Genomic DNA, 12,518 nt, shown 5'->3' on the forward strand with positions numbered 1-12,518 from the left:
CCGTTTCCAACAAAGAGTTCATTTACCATTGCCAAAAAATAACGTTTTTTGTTGATAACTGTACTATTATGACCTAGTTTAAAAATTCATAGAAAGGAATAAGTTGTGATCTCTAAAAAGAATGAAATATACATATGTGTTTAATCATTATTAAAATTCTTACGTTATTCTTGATTTCGCTTTAACGACACAATCTTTCAACGCGCGAATATTAATTCTTTTCGAGAATTAAGAAATTTCATTAAATAGATAGATTGAAATCAGAGCTAGAGGAGGCTTTGATTAATCAATAAGGTAAGGGTAAATTACAGCGTGGTGGTCGTGTTCCCCCGGAATAAAGTGACGAGCACCTGACGTTCTAAATGGGGTTTTGCCCGCTATTTTATGCGTGTCACCGCCCCCACAGTGTTTTCACGGGACAACGAGCACCCCGGTTTTTCAGCTGTTCGCGAGAACAGACTCCTCCGTGGGGAGGGCACCTAACCGAGTTAAATAACGGTACATTAGCGTCCTTCGGCGATACAAGACCAGTCCGAGTGTGAAATACCCTCAGGCTTATCAGGCTGCAGCAGAGCTTTTTTTATTAGCTTCCGGCCGATCGTGCTTCGACCATCGACCCCCAAAGAGTTTCCTCGCGAGAAGGAAATTCTCTAGGATATAAGAAGGGCCATACTTTGAACATGAACACGAGACGCGTTCAATCGAGCTTGGTGGTATTCGTTTTCCGTGTAACACGATGGATCTGCTTGCTTTGTTTCATCTTGTTGCAATTTTGCTCGAAGAAGAAATAGATATTCGCGAAATTATATAATTATAAATAAAGTTCGTATCCCATGATTGAAAATCCCAAAATGTTGAATTTTGTACGAAACAATCCAGATTGTCTTACGAAGGATTAAGATCAAAATCTCGCACGACGGATGAAATTAACGAGAAGCATCAACACGTGCCGGAATGGCGGGGCCCGATAATATATTTAATCGCTCCCTTTGGAAGGCTATAACGACGCTTCGTGCTCGGTTGTGATGGCGTCGTTTACCTGGTCGCCCATCGTCCTTTCTCCTTTTTTCCACAATTATCCGCCGTCTAGACACGGCCACCGTTTCCCTCGCAAAATGACAATTACACAGCCGCGGAATCCCCTTTCGTTTTCGAGGGAAGAGACGATCCAGCCTCTCTCTCTGCCTCCTTTCGTGAAACGAATAATCGTATTTCGTGAATGGAGACAACGCGTTGTTTGAGATAGTTCGAAGAATTCCATTTCCATTCAAGAAATTTTGAGAGAAATTACGTATTATCACGACTTCAACAACGTCTCGAGTTCTATTCTCCAAGTGAGGAGAATTTCTTTTCCATCCACTTTCCCTTATAACGTCCGAGGCCCTTTTTCTCTCACGTCGACGTGCGCGCAAGAGATTCTCTCTCTCTCTCTCTCTCTCTTACCCTTCCATCCCTCTCTTGCCATCCCTTCCACGGTTCTGGCTTAATGGCTGATGGCGGCTATCGGGTTTCCCCAGAAGCGTAAAAGATCCTCGGGGAAGGGCGCGAGAAGAACCGATATTCTCCCGACTTTCTCTTTCTTCTTCGTCTTCGTGTTCCTCTCTAAATTCTAAATATATTTTTCCAGGAACGATGATTATAAATTTTCCAAAAAAAAAAAAAAGAAAAAAGACATTCTTATTCGAGAATAAAAATTATCGGATGGAAAAAAAAAGGTTTGTTGAAAGTAACGACCGGGGATAAAAAAAAAAAAAAAAAAGAAAAGAAAAAAAAAGGATCCGACTACTCATCAGCCTGTTGCAGAGCCACCCCCTCGAAGCTATTGTAGTCTGGTGTATAAAAAAATGAGGAGGGTTGCACCCTTGGAATACAGCGTTTCGTGTAGCCGATGGTAGATAGCCGGCCGCTAATTGATTATAATAAGCGATCCAGGAAGTAGAACCGGAAACCCGACGGTGGCAGGGGTCGTTGAATGGCTACACGATTCGAACGTCGATATAAACTCTTTTTCTTAACGAGGAGACCGCAGAAGGAAAAAAAGAAATGTCAATTTCAACTTTTTCCATTGTTCCATTGATCGAATTAATCTTACTTAAGAGAAAACGATCGAGTTAATTAAAGTAATTAGAGACTTTAATATCCCCCTCCCCCCTCTTTAATCAATAATAATATCCTGTACTCCATACAGGGAGAACGGAAAAAAAAAAAAAGAACGATTTTTAAACAGTTGGACAAACAGTTTGTTGTGTCGGTGACAGAGAGGGCGAAAGAAAAAAGAAAAGAAGGGAGAGAGAATTAAAGGGAAGAGAAATTGAGGAGAGGGTGGAGAAACAGGAGGCAGCGCACCGTGAGCGGGGGCGTTTGACAATTTATCGTCTTCATTTGGCCACGTCCATATTTATTGCGTCGTCAGGAACAATATGGCGCCTATTAAGCGAAATACGGGTCCCACCGTTGCTCGCGGAATCGAATTAATACTACGCCGTGTCCTGTAATAAGCTTAATAAATATTGATCGTTTAATTAACGTAGAATCGACGCGTGGGACACGACTATCCATCGGCAGCCCATTCGATCGCCCACACGAATTTATTTAAACGTTTATTCCCCCGCCAACATTCGATGAAAGTTTCCACTCGTCTATTATTTGTATCTTGCTCGACGCTTGTAATTATTTCCCAAAACCGGACCATCTCCAGATTTTCTCCTTTCGCAATCTCTTTCGCGATAAAAAAAAAAAAAACGATCCAGAGATTGCATTCATCGAAATAGATATTTCGCAAATATGTTCCCTCTAATTCGTTGTCTCTATCGGCAACTCTATCGTGTGGAGAGAAGTGAGGCAGCCCGTTCCACGTCTACTAATTATACGTTCTCGAAGCAATTGGGGGTATCATCGCGCGAGAGGAACTGTCGACAGAGCGAAAAACGGCGTTCGCCTTCTGTGGGAACGTACGTCCCATTAATGGAATCACCAATTGCACACTTATTGGTTTAATTGTTAATTGCTAGTTTCCATCTCGCTCGCTTCAACGCGAGCAACAATGGCGCCGACACCCGTTCCCGATAGAATGCCATTTTCATAAACAAACCGACCATCTTGTTAAATTCCCTCTCCTTCTTTCTTAATCGTCTTCCTCTTTTTTTTTTTTTTTTTTTTTAAATTCGAATCGATCCCACCACTCGATCGAAACCACTTCTCCTCCCTTCTTCTCCTCGAGAGTCCTCGAGAGTGGGGGGAGGCGAGGAAAAAGGCGAACGGAAGTCGTCCTCGCGAGGCGAGCCTCGTGAGAAATCGTGTCGAAGAAAGAAAGGAACGAGCTTCGTCTCTTCGAGCTCGCTGCCCGCGTGTTCCTCGTTTTCTTAACCCTCCATCATTCCGAGAAATGCCTCGCTGCTATACTCGTTTTCGCTTCCCCTTACGCGATTTGCCGTGTCTTCCAAAGCTCGCGTGCAAACCCGGTGCGAGGAAACGCGTGGTTTCGTTCGTGTCGTTCCCTTTTCCATCCACGAGGTGCACGCCGCGCTGGCTCGCTTAGATTCCAATATGCTCGCGGTGATCAATTCGATATAGGAAAATTACGGATAATTGCATCTCTGCGGCAAAACGAAGGACGATATTCCTGGGAGGAGGGGGTGAGAGGAGGGAGGGCGAGTGTGGAGGGAGGGGGGATCGAGGGAAGAATTATGACGACGTGCAAGCAAGAGTCGATTAATATGTTGTCGATGATAAAACTTGCAGAGGTAAACTGTTTTATAGCCCGATCGGAATTAGTCACGAATTAATTTAATCTTGGAGATGAGTTTCTTTTCCCTTTCCCGAGTTTCTAATATAGTGTACAGTGTGTGTGTGTGCGTGCGTGCAATAATATGCGAGGCCCACTCCACGATAGTTAATTAAGTGTGTAGAAGGTTGGAACGAAATGTAGGGATGAACGTTTCTCTCTTTCCACCCATCACTTCTAACGGACTCGTGCTATTTAATCTTTCGAAACGTGGTTTCGTTTCTTGCAATCGTTACTTTCCTTCGTTCTATTAATTGTACGAATAGAAAAATAAGAATCGAAACAATATAACAGCTGTGTTAAAAATATATACCATTCTTTCTCGTGCTATCGTTTTACGTGATTACTATGCTATGTATAACCAATAAAAGAAGGAATCGAAGAATGTTCATCCACTCATGAATAGAGCGCGCGAGCAAAAGGGACGTCGAATCACCATATTCCGTTTACGGGACGTTCGAATCCGGTGGATAGAGGGCGATAAAAATCTGAAGATCTGCGGGAAAATCCACGGAATTCGATTTCGTTCGCTCGTCGTCGACATTCGAAACGGATGTGTCCATCTCTCGTCATCCCCTCGATCCGAGTAACGAACAGCCTTCTTCCGATGGAAATGCTCGTTAACTTCTAGCTCGTCCCACTTCTTTTTCGAACAGGCCGGTTCGCGCGAAAAACGCGAGGAACGAGTCTATCCAGGACGATAATTGAGAAAAGTCGAGACTGTTTGACGTTCGAGTTTCGAGAAGATATGTGGAGTCGCGATACCCGCCGCTTTTTACCTCGCTCTTTAATAAAGTTAACAGCGTCTCGAAACGTTCATCGAGTCCAGGAAATATATCTTACAACAGTGATACAATATTGTTTAATCGCTCGAGAATCTTCGAACGACTTTCTTACGAATAAACAAACGCTAAAAATCGACCGATTGTTATCACGCTCGACTCATCCGTCAATCCCAGCAAGAATCACACGAGTCGATCTCACGCTTGCTCGCAAACATGCTCGCAATGGTAGATCCCCTTGTAACGAGCCCTTAATCGTCGAAACCATTCTCTCCTCGTCCTCGGATAATCGGGATGGAACAGGGTTTTCTCTTCACGGAAAACGCGGCGAGGAGTCGCGTCACGATTGAATGATCGACGCGATCAGCTCGGCTTAACGGGAATCGAGCGATACGCGGTAAAGCTTTTTGCGAGGCGGCTTTTCCAGGGATACCGGGAGCCACGCAAGAACCGGACGTTCCGGATTGGCGGGCGTGAATGGAAGGCTCTCTCGCTCTCTTGGAGGGTCGAGGTGCCGTTTCGGCATTGAATAGCGGTTTTTCCATCGAGTGGACGCTGGTTCAGGGACCGATTTGAATAACAAAATCACCAGGAAGACGTATTATCGGGGACCGCGAGCTCGCGAGTTTATATCGCCGTGGCTCGTTTGCATTCCAAGCGAAGCCGTTCCGCCGATCGAGCACGCTCTATTCCCATCCTCGTCCATCCTTCCCCCTCCCTGCGCTCGCTCTGAATCCACTTCGTTTCACGGAAATCGAGGGGAAAAACGCGATGATCCAATTCCACGGAAACCGAGTGCATCGCGCGTTATTTGCATATTTGGTTCTCTGTAGAGGAAAGGGGGCGAGCGACGACCGATCCCATCGATCGATGGCTATGAATGGACAGATTTCGCGGAACGGTTGAAAGTAAAGTAGAGGAAGGTTGAACGACATCGATCTGGAATATACTCATGCGTATAGATGAATCAAGCTATCACCCATAATTCGATAAACCAGAAAGAGATGACTGGAAGGGAACGATAGACAGGTGAGAGAGAGAGAGAGAGAGAGAGAGAGAGAGAGAGAGGAGAGAGTCTCGACCCAGCGAGAAGTAGAAAGAACTTTCTGATATAGGATCCGTCGTAATATTCGTTTAGGATCTCAATCTAAGAAGGAACACTGCTGGTGCAGCAGCAGTGTTACGACTCTCGAAGGATAATCGCGATGTGATTAAACGAAGGGGGAAAGAGACAAAGAGATTGGCGACCAGTGGTAAAAAAAAAAAAAAAAAAGAAAAAAAGACAAAGAACGAAGAAAATATCGTCGAAGAGTTCGCATTACAAAGTATGATGAGGGACTTGGCCGTTCTCCGCCCGAGAGATCTCCATGAAGCCCGCGTTAAAAGAATCTCTGGTCTGACCATATCGGTCGAACAGGTGTGCCTGTACGACGTAGGAATAAACGATTAGCGATTCGATTAGCATCCGTGGATCATATCGATCGCAGCTACGCGGCATTCCGAATGATTCTCTCCTCTTCTTTCGTAGCCGCAATTTCGCAACACCGCCAACGTCGAGAGAAGATCGTAGTTTTCACCTGTTTCAGGCTCACAGCTTGATCCCCCATCGATCCAGCTTGAATTATCGTCCCTCGTTACCGTTAATTAACAACTGCTCGACCGCACTCGTCACGCCTTGTTTTTCGATCCTTCGAAAAAACCTTCGCTTCGGGTTGAAAATTGAGAATGAGCGTCACGCTTACTTCCAGTCGATCGTATACTCTCTGTAAAAATATCCAATCTTTCCCATAAATAGGAGAAGATGCGTGCGTCCACCACCCTTTGGTGGTCCTGGAGGGGGATCTTTGTTGTCACTTGGACACGGAGGGAAGGAAGGAAGGGATCGTGGTGAAGGTGCACACACACTCTCTGGGTCGCGATTGAGAAAGGACGGGGCGAGAAGAACGAAAGAGGGAAGGCGGTGGGATGGACAGGTTTAAGGAGAAGGAAAGGAAGAAAAATGGAGCGGGTGGTGGTGGCGCTAGGCGATCGGAAGTGTGTCAAATTACAGAGGTCCGTGATATTAATGACTCCTAATGACACGGCCCCCTCTGTCCATGGGTCCTTTCCCCCACCTGGACCTGAGGAGGCCGGATCCCCTCCACGACCGAGGCTGATTTCCTTCCTACCGGTTCCTTCCCTTCCCCTCGCCAAGGTTTTTAAGTGGCCCCTGCTCCTACCCTCGAAACCTCGATTCACGGAATCGGCATTAAGGGTACAATTGCTAATTGACGGAGGCTAATAGCAATAAGACAAACAATCGGGGTGGCTTAAGTGCTATAAAAGTAAAACACAGGTTGCAAATGATGTCCTTTCGCCGATCTTCGGAACGGATGGATCCGTTCGAGGCTTCGTTGTCTTCGAGGTCGAGACGAATACGAGGGGAACGATCTCTCTCTCTCTCTCTCTCTCCTCTCATCTCCCTCTCTTTCTACCCGATAGTCTCTGGGATAGTGGTGAATCGCACGAAGAAGATCTTTGGAATCTTCTTTCGGTCTGTTTGCCCGTTGGTAACGACCGGTTCAGCGTTTCCGAGAGTCCGGCCCGATTTTTTGCCACTCTTCCAAAGCTTTGTTAGAATCCAGCTTCGGTTCACGATGCTTATTTTTCGAAGGGGACGCTTTCGAAAGATTGTTCCGAGCTCCCTGAATCGAGATCTCGATCTTTCCCTCCCTCCCTTTTTTTCTTCGCCCTTTGCTTCCTTAAATGGAAGACGTGTTAATGAAACTGTTGAACAGAATCATATTTCATATATTTTAAACCTGTGTGAATCCTTCCCTTCCCTTTCCGTTTCTTTCTCTTCCCAACAAATTATATTTATACGATATTGTTCATACAATGAACGTACCACGATATCGTCGTAAAAAGATATACGGTTAAACGAAAAGAAATAGATATAATAAAAGTATTCAAAATAAATACTAAGATCGAAGAAGATTTCGTCTCATGTTCGAACGTCGACATCTTCGAACGCTCCTTTGACGTCTCGAAGACAGACCGATCGTATAATCGTAGGGGTCGCGGTGATCCGGCTCGTTAAAGATCCAGTCGTTTCGTTATTATCGTTCTCTGGAAGGCGCGTTACACGACGTGTTACGTTTGGCGACACGTGACAGTCTTCTTGAAGAGATTGCGTTTTTTTCAGACGGTCAGCACACGCAGAAACAGGGTGGACGCCTCTCACGCGAGCCTAAATTATCCTTATGGATGGAATCGACTGTTCTCCCCTGTCACGTGAGAAGAAACGTCGATCCTGGTTGGATAACGGGGCGATAAAACCCTTCGAAAAATTCCTCGAATTTGTTTGTCGAAATTTTTGAGGGAAAAAATCGTTCGGGGCCTCGGGGGGTTTCTCGGTTCAGGGAGGTTTCCACCCCCTTTTTTTTACGAGCGGAGAAGTTTTTCGGCCAAGGACAGAGAGAGGTGTATAATATAACCCCGTCCGTTTTAAGAGGGAGAATTCCTCGTGGCAAATGACAAACCGGTGTGCTGAGCCCCCGCTGGTGGGCGGTATAATTGCTTTTATGACATATTTTACGTGGAAAGGGATTCAACAGCCGTAGGATGCAGCAGCTCTGTTTCTATTTCTGAACGTCGTGAATTGCGGAGGAATGGTTTGGTCGTTCGATTAAACGTATTCTCTAAATCCAACCCAATTATTATTAATTAACAATTAATATTTCGATCGATTTTAATTTCTTGCGTCCAGAAAGAAAAATCGCTTCCTCTATACATTATTTCATTGATCTTCCCGTTGTAACAATTTTTGATCAAGCAAGAAATTATAAATTAATTTCTTCAGAGAAACGTGAGATCCCGCTTGAAAAATTATCGATACTTGAATCTCCTCCCTGATTGATCGGACGAAGGGAAGGCGATATTTGGCTTGATATTTTGGATTCGTACGACGACAATGAAGAGAAACGAAGGAAGGAAGGAAGGGGGAGGGGAGAGGCACACGCGGTTTAAGACTGGTTTCGGGATCCCCCCTCCCCTGTTCCGCTCCATTCGCGCTCGATTAAATAAAAATGCCCGTGTCGAGGCGGCTCGTCGTCCAGCTCGTCCAGATTTCTTTGCCCGTCTCTGAAAATTTCTCAATCAGCCTGCGCCGGGTTTCCTTCAATCCGGCGGCGGATTTTCTGAGAGGCGCACACAATGTAAAAGCCTCATCGTTGCAATTAAACGACGCTTGCCCGGCCCCGTTCGGCCGCGCAAAAAGCCGGCCTAAGAAATAACGACGCGGATTTATAATGCCGATACTTGAAGAGATCCTTTCGCTCGGGGCCCTCCGCCGTGTCGTATTATTCGTTTGTGAAATTTATGTTCCTGCCATCGGCGAAGGTTAAACCCTTCGTCGTACGTTAATCGTGTCGCGATTGGACGAGTTGGGAGGCGAGGGGGGAGGGGGGAGAGGAGGGGGAGGAGGAGGCAAGGGAGAGGGGGCGAGGAAGAAGAGGGTAAAGAGGCGGACGGATGAAACTCTGTGCAAACTCACCTTGTATGGATTCCGGCGAGGCTGGCTCCTTATCGATTCGGCCGAGCGCGTCGCTCGCTGGAACAAAAAGTGCAACGGGGCCTCGTTAGTGACGTCGCGTTATATAAAGCCGACGGGGAAACCTCGCCTTTTTCTCGCAAAGATGATAGAGAGATTCCAAAAAAAGAATTTCCACTCGTCGGGAGCGTCGTCGTGAGAACCCTCCGACGACCGATTACAAAGATCGAAGAGCGGCAATTAATAAAACGACGCGATCCTCTCTCGATCATTTGCGAGTGAAAAAGTCGATTGGTCGGGGCGCGTGTGGCTGAATCTTCTGTATTTCGATTTTTAAATTTTTATCGCGTCACGTTTCTTGCACGAACGACGACAGAGGTGCTACTTGTTAAGAGAACAAGCCTCTAGTCCGCCGTCCTAATTGTCAGAGTTTCGGGAATTTCTCCCCTCCCCTCTTCTCTTCTCCAGTTTGATAATTTTAACGCACGAAAACCCTTCCTTCCCTCTCACCGAACCCTGAAACGAACGACACCAGTTCGCTAATCAACCGCACGATCTCCGCTCCAAATTCCTCGAATCCCGCCGTGAACAGACCGTGAGTCTCGCCTCGTCCAGCCCCTATAATTTCCACGACCAAGATCCGCCACGGCGCCCACATCGGACCTGATTAAACCCAGGGGAGCGGGGTAGGGGAGGCGCGTAAATACGAGAACGAAGTCGTTATCAATCGGGCGAATTACGTTAAAACGGGGGGGCCAATCGTCGCGGGCCACATGTCACTCTGTTCCTGGAAACGAATCATCGATCGATATTCAAACGATTGTACGAAGGGGGAGGAAGAGGGAGCGTTGGGAGGAAGATGGTGGTAATTCGCAACGGAGATGACCACTATGGATCACGAGAGAGGAGGGGGGAGACGCCTGGCCGGCCACCTACTACCCCCCGGGGAGTCGCAACTCAACCCCTGAAAACGACTGTATTCAGATAATCCCACCTTTCTTTCCTCTCTCGTCTCCGCTCTTGGCCAGGACACACGCGACATTTCAATACCCAGATAACCCAGCGCAAATACGGTCGGATCTACGCGTCCCACGGCTTGGAAAATAACGATGACATATCGGGGGACTACACAGCTGATTTTTTTTCCTCTTCCTTCGGATTCAGAGGAATGTTTCGTCATTGTTCGTTCGAGAGAAAAATATTGTGTTGAGCTTCGAAATCGAATGATATATCGTATTCTATTATCTTTCATATCATTTTTGAACAAAGTTGCTAGTTTTCAATAATATTTGAATAACACGAGAGAGATACGATTGGGATAGACGAAATAAGATAAAGGATATTTTATATCCGCAACAACAATTATTTATGTACATTCCATATATCATTCCATGAGAAATTGCACAGAACGTAAATCTTGCGTTTTGAACTTTGTTTCAATAGAATGTAAATTTTATGTAATTTATATGAATGTTGGGTTTCAACAGAATTTCAATGGAATAATTAAATTCATCTCAAGTAAAACGTTTTAAACGTGTTAGCCGTGTTTTCAGTGTAATTGTTGGAATAAGTTGCAAAGTTGTTTGACGGTGTAATCGCGGCTGAAAAAGGAAACGGGAATGCGAGCGCCTCGGTCTAACGATCATCGACGCGCCTCTGAAAAACGAACAATGCGAGATCCTTGATGCGCTCGTTTTCATTATTAAACGAAGGACTCGCATACTGGAAACTGGCACACGATTACATTAAATATGAATCGTGGCCTCGTTCGTTCCATCGACTTTTTCCAACAGTTAGTCACAATGAGCGCGACGAATACCCTCGGGCAAATGTCCCTTCGACGATTGCGAAAGAAAAATGGCCGAGCCGAGTCGATCTATTCGATGCCGTCGAAATCGTAATTAAATCGACTTTTACCCTGTCTGAAATATGCAACGAGTGGAACATTTAAAAGAGGTGGGAACGAGCCTCGATAAATTCGAGTCATCCCTCTGCTCGTGGAAAGTCTCCAAGGGGTTGTAAAGCTGTTACCTTTGCACATGCACCTATACAGTATTCAAACTTCGAATTGGGCTCTAAACACGTTCCCATCTCCCCCTTCTTCTGTTCGGAAAAAACCGACGACTACGTCGGTTAAAAAACAAATAGCCAGGCGTTACTTGTCCCATTTTCGAAAGGTCAAAAAAAATCATAGGAGATAAAATAACGACGAATAAATCGTACAATGAGAATTTAAGAAGGTTAAATTGTTCTCTCGCCAAAAAATCGCGTTCCTCTCGCGGTCGTTTCGATCGTTTCAAGGGAAAAATTCCATCGAGGATCGAACGTTTCGTCGAGAGATTTTCGTATTCACCACCACAGACGTGCCACGTCACTTATTAATTCGACAGGATCCCTCCTTTCTCCGACAGTCTGAAATCGCGTGTCCACGGACGCAACCCTTTCTCCCTTAGTATTCATAAAGGTCAGCCGGCCTCTCTCTCTCGCCTCTTGGGTGCCATTTCTCCTGCACGTATTCCCATTCATCCGGGTTACGTGGACGAGACACCTGTACCTGTAAGGGCGGCCGACAGTTAGCCGCGGACAGGTGAACTCCACCGGCTGTCGAAAAAAACGATCAAAAGCTTGGATACGTGCGAGTCAACGACCGCCTCGAAATAATGCAATGGAGGAATCGATATGAGTGGAGCGTTACCCTCGATACGGGGTTGGATTGGAATGGATATCTCGTCGTTCGATATAATTTCACCCTGGATCTTATTAATCATCGATATTTTGATTATGAATACATTCATTGTCACGATTATTGTTTAATTTAATTCTTTCGTACTGCTTCAGAGTGGGGAGTATTGATCAGGAGAGAGAAGGGCGGATTGAGATTCACGATACAATTTTAAAAAAATGAAGAAAAATCAGAAATATCATAAATTTCTGTTACGTGATAAATCATTTACGTATTCGATTCTGTTCCAAACGAAGAGAATTAAAAAAAAAAAAAAAAGGGCGAGATTTTCTCGAATCCTCTGTCAAAAAACGTGAACGATGAAAACGAGAATGAATTTTTTTTTCGACGGCTCCAATTTCGAAATTCGAATCGAACGGCGTTCCGCTTCAACTTCGTCCGAGGGAAACGAGATTTTAATATTTAAACCAAGCCACGATACAATAAGTGTAATAAGCATAGAGGCGACCGTTGGCCGGCGCACAAGAGACGGTTGAAATATTAATGCTGACATTTCGTTGCTTTGCGGTAGTTTAACCACACCTCCCTCCGACTCGAGCCTTTCAAGGCTGCGGTTTCCGTCGTGGAACGATATTGCGCTCGGCCATTCCCGTCGCGATACATTCTAATCGCGGTAAATTCGCAGCGAGCACGCGTTTCCTCGACTTATCCTTTTCCCCCTCCACCTCCCTCTTCTCG

The 12,518-nt window shown here is 45.6% G+C and overlaps 1 protein-coding gene across 2 annotated transcripts in view; it reads right to left on the reverse strand.

The window, feature by feature from the left end:
* The window catches only part of LOC100872881 (uncharacterized), a 112,349-nt gene that overhangs the window by 19,372 nt on the left and 80,459 nt on the right, over window positions 1–12,518 (reverse strand). Inside the window, exon 4 of one of the 2 annotated variants that reach the window (XM_012483764.3) lies at window positions 9,101–9,157. The exons of the other annotated variant lie outside the window; for it this stretch is intronic. Coding sequence (XP_012339218.1) covers window positions 9,101–9,157 — 57 coding nt within the window. The remainder of the gene's footprint in view (window positions 1–9,100; window positions 9,158–12,518) is intronic. 2 annotated transcript variants of the gene reach the window in all.

This window comes from Apis florea, unplaced genomic scaffold, assembly GCF_048593485.1.
Source record: "Apis florea isolate Af1SG1 unplaced genomic scaffold, ASM4859348v1 contig_2291_pilon, whole genome shotgun sequence".
NCBI lineage: Eukaryota > Metazoa > Arthropoda > Insecta > Hymenoptera > Apidae > Apis > Apis florea.